General features: G+C 41.8%; 1 protein-coding gene across 4 annotated transcripts in view; it reads left to right on the top strand.

The window, feature by feature from the left end:
* The window catches only part of HECTD4 (HECT domain E3 ubiquitin protein ligase 4), a 2,216,728-nt gene that overhangs the window by 1,122,420 nt on the left and 1,076,612 nt on the right, over nucleotides 1–17,696 (top strand). For all 4 annotated transcript variants that reach the window (XM_078667422.1, XM_078667425.1, XM_078667423.1 and 1 more), the window contains exon 47: nucleotides 14,662–14,810. In XM_078667422.1, coding sequence (XP_078523548.1) covers nucleotides 14,662–14,810 — 149 coding nt within the window. The remainder of the gene's footprint in view (nucleotides 1–14,661; nucleotides 14,811–17,696) is intronic.

Here is a 17,696-nt window from a genome sequence, read left to right on the forward strand (position 1 = left end):
TATGCTTCTTTATTATATGTATACTGTGATACAAGGAGCGTCTAACAAGCATTATGTTATGTACTGCTATCTACTCTGATTCAGGCATGTGAATCTATGAAAGACACCCCAATACTGGAGAAGAACAATAGTTACTTACCTGTAATCTGTGGTTATCCAGTATTGTTGTCTTTCATAGATTCACGTGCAACCCGCCCACCTCCCCTCAGAGGCTGTTTGGGCTATAGTGTTTTGTTTCACTCCTGTGCGAGAAAATCTGAGAGCCTGAACCTCTGGGGAGGACATTCTGATGGGTGCTGTCGCCTGATTGGCTGCAGTTTGGACTATACAAAATGACCATGATAGTCATGAGTGTGGACTTTTTCTCTTGCAGCCTAGGGCTACTTTACTTCCTGGTTGCTTATTACCAAGGTTTTCTGGTTATTAGGTGCATATTATTGCTTTTTTATGTCGCGTGGGACTCCCACTCCGACGACGGGGAATGATTCAGGCACGTGAATCTATGAAAGACACCAATACTGGAGAACCACAGATTACAGGTAAGTAACTATTGTTCTTCTGCAAATGCTTTTGTCCTGCATTAATGTGATCTCTTTCACTCTTTCTCCATCGTTGGTAAGGTCTGAGATTCCCTTTTCTCTGTGTTTCACAGGGTGAGGTTAGCTTACATACTGATTTCCACAACATGGAACTGGAGCTCTAATTCAGTGATATGGGCTGTTGTCCATCGTCCTTTAGCCTTGTCCAGTCATGGGTTGAATACCTTTGGCAGGGCTACATAGTATTATTATTTCTATGAAGTGTTTTCTCCAGGACTTTATTATCCCTCTTCTGTGGGTAATGTTTTCCACATGCTTCTCATGGTCTTGCCAATTTCAGATCCCTACGGGCTTTCCACAGTCCTTCTGGTGGAGCATCTTCTTTGCCTCACCTATATTCTTACAACAGCCTAGTCACTTTATCTCATTAGAGATCAGCTAATCCTATGCAGGGATCTTTTGTGAGTTCATTTGAATGGACTAGCTAAAAAGTGGCCCCTGGAAGGCTTGCATGCTCATTCCACCTGTAGTGTAGTTCCTATTATCCCAATAGGCTCTGCGCATTGGAATAATACCTCCAATAGTATAGACCTAGACCAGACGTTAACTAGGTCTTCTACTGTCGATATTAGACTTAAAGTTTTGGGTTTGCCAGCTAGCTCAGAGTTCACTAGAAACTTTCTCGAATAGGCAAGGAGGAGTTGAACCTCCCTGGATAGACAAGAAGGGATTTAGTTTCTGACAACCATAGAACATGACAACTTTGCTCTCCCCTAATCAAGAGTGTATCTCTAGAGTCGTGTGAAAACAAAAGACAACTTATTTTACTCAGTCAGTACGTGCATTCTTAGTTTCACCAGTTTGTAGAGAAAAGGAAGAGACGGGCGTGTTCAATAAAAGATGTTATTTATTGATCAGTCTCTTTTCTCGTACAAGAGAAATGAATCGATATTATTGCAATACTTATGGTTAAGTAAAGTGCATACAATAAAAGCAGAATTATGAAATAATACTGTAAAAGCATTGATATGGTTGTTAAGCCATATGCTATTTAAAATGGATAAAATATATACATACACATTCGACTAATCGTACTCAACTGGTGCTTCTAACCACGCCTACCCCGGTGTACCTGACCTAAGCCTAATACGTGGGCTGGAGTAGAAAGTAGCAGTTTTGAGTTAAGTTTGTTTTGCCAAGTGACTGACTCAAGAATTCTCTGCAAGGGGTTATTCAGTTCTGTACCTGAGATCTAGGATGGTTGAGGGATGGTATCTCTCGTCTGTGGTCTCGATATTCCAAGCTGCCTGCAAGGGCTGCTCGAAAGCGCCGGAGCTGGATTTCTCGGCAGGAGAAAGGCAGCGTCTCGTTCTCAGCGCGTCAGGAAGGCGGGGCAGCGCCAGTGGGCTTCGCTCTCTGCTGGGCTTCGGCAAGTCTCGCTGCTCCGATCTCGTCACCACCGCGTGTGTTTGCTTAAGGCAATGTCGGTAATATTTATACCTGTAAGGTGCCGAGATTGACGTAAGGATGGACATAGATACGTCAATAAGGATGTCATACGAGCTGGTCGTTAGCACATTCTTTTACTGAAGTTCTTTGAGAAATCAAAACAATGGCCGCAGGGATTTTCCCAGGTTGTCATAGGTTTGATTTGTTTTGAGAACTCCGTATGCCTTATCAGGGGCTGGAGGAATATTGCTTGCCTAATTAGATGGCAAGCGTTATGACCTAATCAGATAACGCGCTCCTGTGCCGTGGTCTGGCTTAATCAGATAACGGTTTCTGCATCATGGGATGGCTGCTAGTTAATTTGTTAACCAGAATAGGGTCAGGAATAGGGGGATCTATACAGAACCTATAGGAATACATCACACCCACTCCACGCTAACTATGGCCATATTTACGAATCTAGGCATAGTAAAACATACTGTAGAGTATCGTGTATACCTTACCACCCCAAAATACACATAATGCATTTTGAAATTATGTAATATACGGGGAAAAAATAGTCACATGTACTATATGCACTCAAGCAGTAGAATAATGCTAAATTAATCACGCATATGTATACATTATTTTTAATCGAATATGAGAATTACACATGAAATGGCTCTTAATACAGAAGAAAAGTTCGAGACCACTTCATCACAGTTCAAAAATATTTATGAACATACCAGCGGGCAGCTAATGTCTATGAAGTTTTTAAAAATAGAAATTAGTTCTCTAAGAATAGTTCTTACTTTAAGCAGAAGATAAGTGTCCCGAAAAAATTATAAAAATATTTTGGGGCTGCTAAAAAAATTGCTGTCCGTGAACTGGAGGAAAAAAATGTTCTTGCTACTTTATTATTAAAGTTGAAGGCCAAATTCAAGGTGTCGGGAACGCCGTGTGCGAGCTTGCTCAAGAGTCGTTATTTCTGCTCTGGTGAGAACATCATATCATTGAGACTGCTGAAAAAGCTGTCAACAGCTTCCTGTGAGAGTTCCACTAACTCGGAATAGGATGTAACCATGCATTCATGTGCATGATTGTCTCCATTGACGTTTTGAGTAGTATTGCTGACAGAAGGTCGTACCTGATCGATGCTGCTTTCATCTTGATCTTCACTACCCCTCAATCGTAGTGGTGAAGTTTCCTCGAATGCCGTCATCAGGATTGGCAGCCGTTGAGGGCAGCACAATGCATGAGCCGTTACCGGACCCAACAATGTTTCTGCATCCATTGGCGCATCCGATTGTAGCGTCAGACAGGTGTCCAACACGCATTCTTCTCCGCACAGCATGCACCTTAATACAGGTAAAACACATCTTTGCCATATCGGCCGAAATGAAAGAAACCAAGTCATGTTCAGGTCTCTAAGCCGGGTTAGTCCCAGGATTTTTGATATCCGGTCCCGGTATCCAATGGCTCGGATTGTTTCTTCCCTTGTCGCGGGTGTTTTGTCTGTGACATGGTTTGCCATAACGAAATATAAGGACTAAGAATAGGATTCCTGCAATTAGTCCCAAAATGAGGGGAACTCCTCCAAAAATCGAATGGACGAAGTCTGGAAAAATACCCAGTATGGCTTTGAATGGTGTTAATGCCATCGAAAATACTGTCTTAAATACATTTGAGACTCCACTGGTATCAGAAATATTTAAGATTTCATTCAGGATTTCTGCGAAATGTATGGAGGAATTAGTTGATAGCAATGAGTGAATCTCTGCAGTCGTCCTTGCGACTAGGAGATCATACGTTTCTTTTGATGACGTGAGCCTGGTCGGCGTCTGAAGAAGCACTGTTTTCATTCTGCTTAAAGTATCAATTCGAATAGAAGTAATTTTCAAGTTAGGCCATGTCCTTGCCTCCCTGTCTGGAAAGGAGCTGGGGAACAGTAAGCGTCCACAGCACATGACCTTCGCAGTCGTACTTATGAGATAAGGAACCCCGGGCAGTAGACTACAACATCTGCGATCCACAATTAGGATGTAACTCCCGTTATAGAGTCTTTTAAAGAATGGTTCTATCTGTGTTGCAGGTGTGCCTAGCTGGTGACATGAAAGGTTATTTGAGTTCCCTTCACAGGCTCCATGCAAACTAATTCCATTACACAGAAGTGTACCGCTTAGTGACATTGCACAATTATTGCCACTAAGGAACACTTTCTGTCCTTTATTACTGACACATGCATGTGAATAGGGCAAGTTCCATGTTGACTTAAAGTACCCTTTTCCCAATTTTTCGTACATGCCAGCCTGTATATATTTTTGGCAGTATTGAAACCTGAAAGTAGATATCGGAATATTAATTATCCCATGTATTATCCATTCAATGACAGGTCGTTCTGACATTGTCAATGGTAATCTCTCGAGTTTCTCAATGCTCAGGATTGTATAATCAGCACCCTTTTGTGCCATACTGATTTGTTTATCAGTAAGGTTAAAGATATTGAACAGTGACGTTGTGTTGATTAAACGCCAAGGCACATAGCCTGAACGCAGATTTTGTAACGTCCATCCAAGCTGTATAATAGAACGCAATTGCGACTGACCGTGTTGTAACAACAGTAAGTCTTGCGATATTATGTCGAGTGCTGAAGACACAATGCTGTCCAATGAAAAAATTCTGGAGGACAGAGTCATTAACCCATTGTCCACTACAGAAAGCGATTTTTCCAAATTAATACGGTCAATTTCCCGTATACTTTCTGCTGTCTCAATTTGAGTTATCTTCCAGGCCTCGTTGTAAGCTGCATATATAGAGGCTGCTATGAAGCGTTTTTGACGCTGTTTGCGCGGTCCCATAATGAAATCACGCAAGTCAGCACCATCAGTAAGTAAAGTTAGGTGTTGCTTAATCTCTGTCAGTGTGGAAGTTTGTAGCCATTGAAGGCAGAGTTTGCCCACACTGTAGGTGGTGATTATCCCTGGGTGTTGTCTTTGGGAATATCTAGGGTCTGGCCTGGTCAATGTGAACCCCTGTGTTTTGTTCAGGAATCTGTCTTGACAGTTATTAGTATCTGTGGGCCAGATTAACCATTGTTTCCAATCAGGATTTGTTCTGTTTTGGTTTAATACATAGTTTACGTCTATCTCTTCATCTGCAGAGTTATTGCTGTTCATTGTTGGTTTTGGAATAGACGGTTTATTTAAGTCTTTGATTTTGGCTAATCCAAGACAGGTAGTTTGTTGAATAGTATCATTCAAGAATATAATTTGTTCTGGGATCATGCAGGCTCTAAACAATGATTCTATATCCTGAACTTGCCATTCTCTTGTACCCCAAACACTTTTTACTTCCACATTTTTGTCCCAATAATCAAAACCAAATGTATTCATTTGTTCAAAAAATGAGTCCGAATATATCAATTTTGTGTTTGTAAGCATGGTTTTTGTTCCTGTCTTATTTGACAATTTAAAATAAAATGTTTCAGCTTTACTTGTATTGAACCCTGAAAAATATGAATATTTGTCATAAACGGTTCTTGAGCTTCCTTTTGGAGGGGTTGCACAATGTTCCCATTGATTATAATTTAAAACATTTCTAGGTTGTGCAGATTTATGTAGAAAATGGTTACCATAGTGGTTGTAGCAGTACATACTATCATAATTAGACGAACCCTGCAAATAATCATGTTTGGTAAATTTAGCAGACATCACTAGGTCAGACATCATGTCATTAATACTTTCAAAGTCCCAATCATCAGCAAATGAGTTTGGTTTTACAAAGTCACTCAACGAGATCTTGATTTGGTGTGGATATTTGAGGATTTCAACCGGACCATAAATTTCATAGTCAGTATTGTCCCATGCTACCCCACCCGGTATTGGATTGGATGTGAAGTTGACTGAAGAAAGTTCTCTTTTCTCGACGTGTGAAGACGTGTGTGGCTTGAGGATCAAGTTGATTTTCTGGCTTGCTGTGTCCATTTTTGCATATTTTCCCTCAATGAAGCGTCCCAAGCATAGTACCATGATGAGCCAAACTATGAGGATAAATACACCAAAGGACACCCAAAATTCAATCCATGGAGAAATCAGATAGGTTTCTTTCAGTTGTTTCAAAAGTTCCTTAGCTTTGTCTTTAAGGGTTTTTGTTGATGGCTGTGTCTTTGATTCACTGAGGTCTTCAGAGGAATCATTGAAGTTTATGAAGTAGCCGGATGCTGTTCTATCAATTGTTCCAATTGTTTCAGGATTACTGTTTCTTGCATATTCATTTGTTACTTCATTGTAGGTTGGTGTGTCTCTACTAAACGTTTTTATTTGGGTTTTCAGAGGTGTGAGTTCCATTGCATTGTTGCATAGTCCTTGTTGTTGTTCTGTAGGCGTTTCGAATGTGATTAGCCTTTTAGTTAGCACCTCTGTACTTGTAGCAAACCTCGGTGTTCTACTACTTATCGGGAGTCCACTTGGCCTACTGTTTGTTATCGGCCACATGATTGTGGTTTTACCAGGTCGATGGATACAACTCGGTTCTCCTTTTTACCAGCAAGCGGCGGTAGTACAACTGATCTTGTCCCGTTGATGGACAAGACAGGAACTGCTTTTCTGTAAGAAGGCCCAAATTCCTTCTTTACCGCGATCTTTTCTCTGACTAGATCCCCGATTTTTGGAATCCAGACAGGTCTTGCTGGGACAGGCGGTGTTTCTTCAGTGGTTGTTGGCTGTTGTTTCAACTTTATGTTGCTCAGGTCTTTTCTTGTTTCGTTTAAGTCCTGCAAAATAGCCAAACGATCTTTGATATCAAAGCTTTTTTCTTTCACCACTGAAGTCTGACTGTCAAGATCTAAGACCATCATCCTAGTCCCAAACAATAATTCGTACGGACTGAATCCCTTCAGAGAATTTCTTGGCAGGTTGTTTAGACTACGTTGGACACTTATTAGATGTTTGACCCACCCAGCTCCCGAACCTAATACCTTTGCTGTTATAGATTGCTTTATGTCACGGTTTTTTCTTTCAACAATTCCGTTTCCCTCGGGATGAAATGGACAAGAATACCGCAATGCAATGCCCATGTTGGTCATGGCCTCCTTATAAGCTCTAGAGCTAAAAGCAGGACCCTGGTCAGAATGCAGCATGCCAATTGCGTATGTGCCGATAAAGACTCGCAAATCTTTTATGACAGTTCTGGCGTCAGCCGATTGCTGGGGCCACATCCATATGAATCTCGTGCATGAATCCACTGCGACCAAGATATATTTATAGTTACCATCCCTTTGTAAGGGACCACAGTGGTCCAGGTAAACACAGGCTAATGGTTTATCCGAGATTAGAAGGGGCGTCTGTGCTGGTCGTCTCACTGTTGATACTTTCATTTTTTGACATATTTCACATTCTAGAACATAGTTCCTGGTTTGTCTTCTCATTTGTGGCCACCAGTATCTCTGTTTTAATAACGATACTGTGGCTGAGACGCCAGCATGTACAGAAGCAAGCCCTTCGTGTGCCGCTATTATTAGTCCTAACCTATGTTCCATGTTTGGAATTGCCCTATCCCCCACTCCAGGGATTCGAGCAAAAGGAACATTGTTTGCATCAGTTATGTATGAGTATTTTACTGGAAAGCCTTTCGGGAGTGTTTCTATCGGATCCTTTTCTGAAGCGCTGACAGCTTGTAATATTTCGCTGTCTATTTTTGTTTTTGACCGGGTGATGGCAGCTACGGAAGCCGTTTGCACAGCTGCCTTTGCGGCCCCATCAGCCAATGAATTCCCTGCAACTTGAACGCCATCACGTTGATGACTCAGTGTATGTATCACGTGAGTCTTGGTAGTTCCTTTTGTAAAAGAACTACTTGTTCCCAAAGCATTTTATGCTTGATTGTGCCTCCTTTTGCATCCTTAAAACCATTCTGAAGCCAGATCTGTAAGTATTCATTGTAAGACTGAACGCAATAATACGAATCACACACTATGAGTGTGGGGAATTCCCGATCGGTATTTTCAAGCGCCATCTTGAATGCCAGTAGTTCTGCTCGCTGAGCTGTACAATCTCCTAGAGATTGTGTTTTAGTGACCGCTGGTTTGAATTTCCCATCGTGCCAGCGACCTTTTACAATCGCACACGCAGCACTGTAAGCTTGGTTACCCCCTACTGCGGGTTGTGCTGATCCGTCTGTATATATTATACAGCCGTAATGTTCTAGAGGCAGAATTTCGGTCGGCGGCGGACATTCGAATTCCTATTGGAGAAACTCTTGTGTTTTTAAGTTAGGATCAAATTCGTATGCCACGTCTGTTGCAGCAAGAGAATTAGCCCATTGTATCCATCTCGGATGGAGCGCTTTAGCATTCGGTATGCTTGCTTTTGTTACAGCCTCTAGGGCTGGTATCGGTGTAACGATTATTATTCGTTTACCTTGTGACAGGGCTCGTTCTTTTGCTATAGCTGTCTGTGTTGCAGTAAGAATTTTTTCCGTTGGGCTAAATTTCATTTCAGCTTTAGTGTACAAGTGTGATTTGAATGCAATTGGTACCTTTTCTCCCTCGTTAGAGGTCAGGTATGTGAATCCGCATCTTCCTGGGATGACTCGAATCACAAGGTTGCGTGTGTTATCACGTGTTTCTAATTTTGTTTTAATTAACATATCTGTTTGTAAGGATCTCAGAATTTCTGTGTGTATTTGAGTCCAATTGGTTTTTTTAAAATCTGGTTTTATTAGATCATAAAGGGGTTTGACCCTTTCTGCGTAATTTGCAATGTATGTTCTTCCGAAATTTAGGAAGCCTAGAATTGACTGTAGGTTTTTTAGTGTTCTAGGTGCTTGGAGTACGGCACATTTCTCTAGGAAATTGTCAGCCAGGCTTTTGCCTTCACTTGATAATTCATATCCTAAGAACAGGACTGTTAGATGGGCAATTCTAGATTTTTTAAAGTTGAATTTGTAACCCTCTGCTGCGAACCCAAGTATTATGGTGTTCACTCTCTTCAAGTGAGTATCCAAGTCATCATCTGTTAGGTATATGTCATCGACATAAGATAATGCTTCGTCATCATATGTTTGTAGTAACTCTGTTACTCTCGCTGAGAATAATCCTGGGCTGTTCTTGTACCCCTGGGGTAACCGACAGAATTCTTTTTGAGCGCCATTTATTGAGAACGCTGACAAGTATCTGCTCTGTGGTGCTATATTTTGACAAAAGAATCCATTAGAGATGTCTAATGTTGTTTTATATTTTTTGCGCACTATGTTATTCATTAGTGCAGCACTATGCGAGTTTTGTACTGCAAAAGTTTTGCAACATGAGTTAAGGTGTCTGTAATCCAAAACTAGACAATATGAATTGTCTGGTTTGGAGACAGGAAACAAAGGGTTGTTCATTTGTGAGGTGCAAGTTTCAATCACCCCCCTGGTATTCTAGTTGATCTAGAATTTCTTTTACCTGTTTTTTAGCTTCTTGCTTGATTGGATACTGCCTTTGTGCAGTAGGTTGTGATTTTAACTGGATTTTGTGTGGAGGAGATTCCTCATCCCATCCCACATGATTTTTATATAAAGCAGGAGCTTGAGCTACTGCCCACTTTCTTGCAAGTGTATATTTTTTATGAATTGGAATATGATTTGAGAAGGCAGGCATAATTATTTCTTCGCCATGTGGGCACTCCCTGACAAACTCTGGTGGCCAATCTTTTTCAGCTAGAAGGATGTCATAGCCCTTGGAGAGATTATCCCAAAAAAGGCCCCTTATTTTTCTAGTCTTATCCCCTTCTATACGTAAAGTTATTTCATATATTTTGTGAGGTTTGCTAACTCTGGTGTCTGCAGTTTCCACTTGAATGTATTCATTCGTGTCCACTGTCTCCAGATGATTCATAAGGACTTTGCGTGCTATGCTCACTTCTGCTGCGCTGTCTAGCATTGTCTGAGCCCACTCTCCGTTTTTCAGCTGTGTCCTCAGTATTCTCGGCATTGTTGAATACTTTAATACTGGCTACCTTCTTCTTTGGAAACTGTAATTTTTTATTTGGATGAGCAGGTTCCTTGTCTTTGAACTTGACGTGCCCTTCCCTGGGTTCCGATCGTCCTCTTCTTTCCGATTTCTGCGAGGAAGTCTGAAAAGATTGAGAGGGACGTGTATCAAAATCTTGATATCTATCAGGTTTCTTTATGTTATCCCTATTTCTAAGGTTGTATCTTTTCACAGAGGGCTCCCTTTGGGGAGACTTGGGTCCTTGGTCCGGAGATCTTTCTCTCCGCCGAGGAGACCTTCCTCTGGACTGGAATCTTTTTTATTTTGGATTGGATTGTTTGTTTCCATCCCAGTTCTTCTTTTGACTGTTTAGATTATTTTTAATAAATACTTTTTCAGGACTTTCAATTAGTTGGGGCTTCACTGGTATTCCACCCAAACTATCTCTACCTAGTTCTTCATAGGATTTTTCTATAATTCTGGCAATTTCAGCTGGTTGGTCTGCTATATCTGTCTCTTTTAACCTCTGGCGGATCGCCACATTCGCTGCTTCTCCTTTTATGTTGGCTAGTAATATTGCCGAGACCTGCTTGAAGTCTTTTAGTAATTTCCTACTGAGAGTTAAAGCGGGTTCTGGACCGTATTCGTCTTGAATTTGTTTTAGCACATCTGGTATTACTGACATGGATGGAACTCCATGTGTTTTTGTGTAAATGGAAGCAAAGACTGTACCCCAAGTGTCACAGTCCTCCACGTGTGGTGCGATTCCCATTGGAAGACAGATAGTCAGAATCCTGTGTTTTTCTACCGGGGTGGTATCTGGAAATACCGCCTCTATTTGTTTGATTTTTTGTGCTAACCAGAATGGTATTTGTTCCCGTTTAGCTGGTACTTTACCTAGGCAGGATTGTATGTTCTGTGGTGTAATTTTATTTGTGTTCCCCTGAGGAGGGGTCAGCTGTGGAATTTTAATTACTGGTTGGACAGTTGAAGTCCGCATTACATATTGGACTAATTGTCTATATATTTTAATTAATTGTTTTAGTTGTACTAAAAGATCTGCTGCAGACATTCTTTCGATGTCTGGATGTGGTGTGTATCCGGCTAGGACCGGCCACGTTGCTCCTGGTCTACCTAGTGGACCGAGCCTGGTGATGTGTTTGTTGTGTTTTAGGGCGCCATTAAACAAGAGCAGGTGCTCTTGAAATTTTAGTGGTACTTCCACTTCCTCGAAAGGAGTGTACTCATCAGGAGGTTCCTCCGTTTTGTAACCGTGGAAGTCCTTTGTTACAGCGTTTGCTGCTGGAAAGTTTATCCATGAATAGAATACCTCTGTCTGCCGATATTCGTGTGCCTCAATTACGAATATGACTGTAGCACCTCTTGGTGTCAGTCCATTTTCTATAAGTTTTAACGTTATAGATCTTCTTATGTTGACCGGGATGAGTTTTATATCCGGGTCTGCTTCTTGCATAGTATTATCAGCTTCTATTAGTTCAGCTGCTAATCTAACTCTCTCTCTTTCATCATCACTTTCTGACATTTTACTGTCAGGAAGGTTATTCTGTTTGTTTGCAGATCAGGTTCCTTATGGAAACAAAGATTAGATGCACAATATTTTGGAACAGTGTATCCTTCAACGTTGATTGAACCAAGAACCATACATAGGAGTTCCCTCCTGCGAGGTTTGGCGGATTTTACCTCTCACCCACTCCAGACGTCTTTGGAGTATTACGGGAAAAAAGGGTCTGAGTGAAAGAGCACGACTGAGTTACTCTAAAGCCTTGCGTAAGTTTTATCGCCTTTCCAAACGTTGGGCGCCATGTAGTGTAGTTCCTATTATCCCAATAGGCTCTGCGCATTGGAATAATACCCTCAATAGTATAGACCTAGACCAGACGTTAACTAGGTCTTCTACTGTCGATATTAGACTTAAAGTTTTGGGTTTGCCAGCTAGCTCAGAGTTCACTAGAAACTTTCTCGAATAGGCAAGGAGGAGTTGAACCTCCCTGGATAGACAAGAAGGGATTTAGTTTCTGACAACCATAGAACATGACAACTTTGCTCTCCCCTAATCAAGAGTGTATCTCTAGAGTCGTGTGAAAACAAAAGACAACTTATTTTACTCAGTCAGTATGTGCATTCTTAGTTTCACCAGTTTGTAGAGAAAAGGAAGAGACGGGCGTGTTCAATAAAAGATGTTATTTATTGATCAGTCTCTTTTCTCGTACAAGAGAAATGAATCGATAATATTGCAATACTTATGTTTAAATAAAGTGCATACAATAAAAGCAGAATTATGAAATAATACTGTAAAAGCATTGATATGGTTGTTAAGCCATATGCTATTTAAAATGGATAAAATATATACATACACATACACATTCGCCTAATCGTACTCAACTGGTGCTTCTAACCACGCCTACCCCGGTGTACCTGACCTAAGCCTAATACGTGGGCTGGAGTAGAAAGTAGCAGTTTTGAGTTAAGTTTGTTTTGCCAAGTGACTGACTCAAGAATTCTCTGCAAGGGGTTATTCAGTTCTGTACCTGAGATCTAGGATGGTTGAGGGATGGTAGCTCTCGTCTGTGGTCTCGATATTCCAAGCTGCCTGCAAGGGCTGCTCGGAAGCGCCGGAGCTGGATTTCTCGGCAGGAGAAAGGCAGCGTCTCGTTCTCAGCGCGTCAGGAAGGCGGGGCAGCGCCAGTGGGCTTCGCTCTCTGCTGGGCTTCGGCAAGTCTCGCTGCTCCGATCTCGTCACCACCGCGTGTGTTTGCTTAAGGCAATGTCGGTAATATTTATACCTGTAAGGTGCCGAGATTGACGTACGGATGGACATAGATACGTCAATAAGGATGTCATACGAGCTGGTCGTTAGCACATTCTTTTACTGAAGTTCTTTGAGAAATCAAAACAATGGCCGCAGGGATTTTCCCAGGTTGTCATAGGTTTGATTTGTTTTGAGAACTCCGTATGCCTTATCAGGGGCTGGAGGAATATTGCTTGCCTAATTAGATGGCAAGCGTTATGACCTAATCAGATAACGCTCTCCTGTGCCGTGATCTGGCTTAATCAGATAACGGTTTCTGCATCATGGGATGGCTGCTAGTTAATTTGTTAACCAGAATAGGGTCAGGAATAGGGGGATCTATACAGAACCTATAGGAATACATCACACACCGGAGCGAATGCTGCTACCACTGCACTGCACTGACGCATAGTGTGCCAGTCTTGAACATCTGCCTAGCTACTACCTGGGCTTCCCTTCACACGTTCATAAAACGCCACTGCCTGGATAGCCAAGTCCGGCTGGAGGGGCAGTTTTCCCTATCTGTCCTGCAGGATATCTGAGACTAAGCTTTTTCATAGACCCAACACTTACGGAGCTTCTGCTTTGGTATCAGTTCAGAGTGTAAGACATCTGGAGTTAGAAGTCTCTATCAGAAAGGCAAGTTACTTACATTTTATAACCTCTTTTCTAGTAGAGACTCTAACCGCAGGTTCCTCACCAGCCCTCCTTCCTCCTCCTCCTTTGGAATCGACTCGTACAGTATATTAATAAGATCTGTACTGGGATAGTCTGATTTCTGTGGGCTGTAATTCCATCATCGCATAGATCAGAAAGAAACTGACGTCAACATGCACAAGTGGCGCAGATATAATCGCCCGACATAAAATCCGGAGTGGGGGGATGCGACATGGAACCACACAATGCCACCTACCAAAACGTGATGGAATTGCTGTCAAAATTCTCCTGGTCCCGTCTGGCACCTGGAGAAAGGTGAAGAACCTGTGGTTAGATAGTCTGTTGTAGAAAAGGTATTACCAAAGGAAGTAACTTGTTCTTCAAGTCTCTTGTTTTTAGAAATGTGGGATGGGCAGTCTTGAATCTTCCTCTGAAATGAATGAATGTTGTGGTTGATCTCAGTGGTTAAGGGTTTGTTTTATTATTGAATGTAAGGTTCACACCCTCCAGGCGTGCAGGTATTATTCATAACTAGCTCATGAAGATGAATGAATGACTTCTGTTTTAAAAAATATATTTCTCTGTTTTTTTTTTTTAGTTCTTCATTGAAATGTATTTTATTTTCTTTGCTTGAAGACATTGCATATGAGTTTTTATAAAATAATTGACAATTATGTCATAAGATATTAGTTCACAAATTTCTATCAATATCAATAAAGGAATATATTTGACCACAGATACTTGTGTTATTACATTATTATTAGCAGAATGTTCACACATAACACTAAGACTATTTCAGCCAACACGTGTTTTTCGGTAATAGATGATGCTTCTTCAGGGCTGAAAATAACAAAGAGAAAAGTAAAGATAGCTTACATAATATACCAACCAAGATCATAGTTCATACAACTACAACATTCTTGTTAATGAGGTCCTAAAATGTCCAACATAAATTACTGTCTTTAGAAATGATACTGAAATAATCAATTCAAATCCCTAATTATGCCAAGACTGGAAAAAGTCTAAGAGTTGCCACAGATTGACCATTACATTTTTTATATTTTTTTCAAATAAACTCCCAATAGTTCCCCTTTTTGTCTAATTACTACTACGATCTCAAAACTGTCCAGCTCTCAGAGATAGTCCTATTACCTATTAGTTTGTGACCTAAAGCTTATTTATTAAGTTTCTGTTTTTAAACTGTTGATATTTGTTCCTCCTATAAAGTTTTTCAAGTATTCTTGTATGCTTTATCATAGGCACCATCCTTTTACTGGGAGATTGAAGTTGTTTCATATGGCGATATAGATGATGACACTGGCCCGATTGTTTCGTTTGGATTTGCAACAGAAGCAGAAAAAAGGGATGGTGCATGGACGAACCCTGTTGGAACTTGTCTTTTCCACAAGTATGTATTACTAAATGAATTATTTTCTCCTTTGAGGCATCCATTCAGTGATTAATTTGTGGCTGGGGTGAATGGCACTTATTTTTGAGAAATAAAATTTGTGCCGCCATCTCAAAAGCAGGACTCCTGATCATGATTTGCCGGTTCATGTGTCCTTGCAACAAAGAAGGCAGCTTTGTGCATTTTGTGTTACCACACTGATGACCTAAGTTCATTGCAGTATCACTGCTCTACCTGGCTGCTGCCTTAACCAAAGCACCCTTTGCAGGCCCCTGCATGCTGCAGCCCTGCCCACAAGTGAAGTGTATTTATCAGTATGGTATTCTGGACCCATATGTTAGAATTGCCTCCACTATGTTAGAGCCAGCAGATTTTCATAGTTTGCTTCCCTTAACCAGACCTGCCACCCACAGTATTCCAAGTATTACCTGCAGTATGGAAGTACCAGCATTTTAAAATAGGTATCACCTGTATGCCAAGAATTACAGTATGTCAAGGCCTTCGTTTTTCAACTGGTGTCCTCCCTTATGCCAATATTTACCTCCAATATGCCAGCGACAGTAAGTTACCTCGGCTGTGTAGGAAAGCAATCCTTTTGGAATGGTTACGCCCCACTTTTTGCCTGACTCTAGTGCTTCTTTGACTGAATGGGCACTGGGTTCCTTCTAGCCAGGTTCCCAGTGCATGTGTTCTTTCCTAAAACTGTACCTTTGTTTCCACAATTGACACAACTGTGGCACATAAATAAGTCCCTTGTAAAAGGTACCAGTGGTACCAAGGGCATTGTGACCTGAGAGGGTCTCTAAGGGCTGCCGTATGCATTGTGCCACCCTAAGAGAACCTCACCAAACACATGCAGACTGCTACTGCAGCCTGCATATTTTGGTGCAGATAAAAGTGAAGAGTCGACCTGGCACACATCCTTGTGGGCCAGGCCTACCAGTACTACAAGAGGCACAGGTAAGTCACCCCTACAGCAGGCAGGGTGCACTATACCTCATGCCCCTATAGTGTCTAAGTCCATTCTTAGATATTATAAGTGTGCAGCGAAGCCATATTGGATACATGGGAAGGGAGCTTACCAATACAAGTTACACAGCTCCATGATGGCTTCACCGAATTCCAAGATGTTTGGTACCAAACATCTCAGATTAATGAGCCCACACTGATGCCAGTGTTTGATTCATTAATAAATGCACTCAGAGGACACCTCAGAGGTGCCCTCTGCAAACCTACTAAACCACTAGTGTGTGCCTATCTGAAAGAAACAGGTTAGTGTTAGATTCCTTACCTTAGAATATCCCCAGGCGTCAGTCTGGATCCGGAAAGATTTGCGTAGCAGTACCCCTGCACGTCTGTAGGCGTCGTCTACAAGGTAGGTAACTTGTGCGACTGGTCTGCTCCATCCTGCTATCTCTAGACTTGTTTCTGACCCCCTGAGGTGGGAACCTTTTGCTCTTGTGGGTCAGAAACAAAGCCTGCTCTAGGTGGAGGTGCTTTACACCTAACCCCATGCAGGAACAGCATAGTCTGGCGGTGAGCCTCAAAGGCTTCCTGCCATTTGTAATGCTGACCAGGGTCTCTCCAGCTAGTGGAGATGCAAGTTTCCCTGGCTAAGCCCCACTTTGGCAGCAAGTTCGGTGGGAAAATTAGTAAGCAGACTGGCCCTCAAATAGCTCACACCCTTTCTAGATGACCGCTCTCAATCTGTTCGCCTTTCCCAATTCATGGCTCCTAAAGTCAAATTTACATGTGGTGTGCCGCACTTGTTCATTTGGTACCTCTTCCCATTAATTCAGTCCTTAGGTGAAAGAAATGTGTGCACCTTCAACTGCACAGATGATCTATAACTGATATTCACCATCGACAAGTCTGCCGACTCCATCTCTAATTTTCAGACAACCATGCTACACATATGCATTTGGAAGAATAGCGAACACTTAAAATTGAACCCAGATAAAACAGAACTGATCCTAGTCAGGGGCCCCTTAAAGAGTTTTCTCTACCCTGGTTCAGAGATATGTTCCCTCCCAGGACCTTGTGTCCTCCCATCTTAACCTATTGGCTACCCCTTCCTTTAAACATAAGAGATTAGGCAGAGCAAGATTTGCCGTCCTGGCCCCTAACTTTTGGAACTCTCTCCCATTTAACATCAGCTCCTCAACAATTAACCCTCAATTGAGGAGACTTGGCTGTTTCACCAGGCTTATGAATGAAACAACGAGCAGTAGGATACTTTTTAGACTTGGCGCCAAGTAACCGTTTTGTGTATGTGCATGCTACAAATACTTTTACCATAACATAACAATTGTCCCCTCACTCCCTTTTCGTAATTCACTCACACTCCGTTACTCTTTCCCATACCCTCATTTTCAATTATTCACACATTGATTCTCACTCACTTTCACTCTTAATGGCATTCAGACACACTAAACTAACACTTGCGGTCTCACTCAGTCTCATTCTCTCTTAATCACCCCGAAACATACATGCACTCATTTTGGGAAACAACACTAGATTTGTTTTGCTTCTCTTTCTTAGTTTGCTGGCAATTTGAAGCAGTAACTCAGTGCTGGACTTTGGAACCAGTGAGCCATGATTACCACGGAGGAGCCAGACTGAGCAGCAGGGCCAGGTTTGAAAGTGGAAAGACCTACCTCAAGTGCTCTCTCAGCTTCTTGATAGGAATGAAAGCACAGTCCTAACAAAAGCTGGCACAGTGCTTGTGATCCTGCCCCTGTTACTCTGTGAGGTTTCTCATTGACCATGTGGATCCGCTGATCTGTGCCCTGACAGCCTCATTTTTGCAGGTATACAGTGCTGCCTGAGGCATGTGTAGTGTGTCTGTTAAATAAAATGGATTGTGTCCATTTAAGGGGACCATAG

The sequence above is a fragment of the Lissotriton helveticus genome, chromosome 11 (genome assembly GCF_964261635.1).
Source record: "Lissotriton helveticus chromosome 11, aLisHel1.1, whole genome shotgun sequence".
NCBI classification, from domain to species: domain Eukaryota; kingdom Metazoa; phylum Chordata; class Amphibia; order Caudata; family Salamandridae; genus Lissotriton; species Lissotriton helveticus.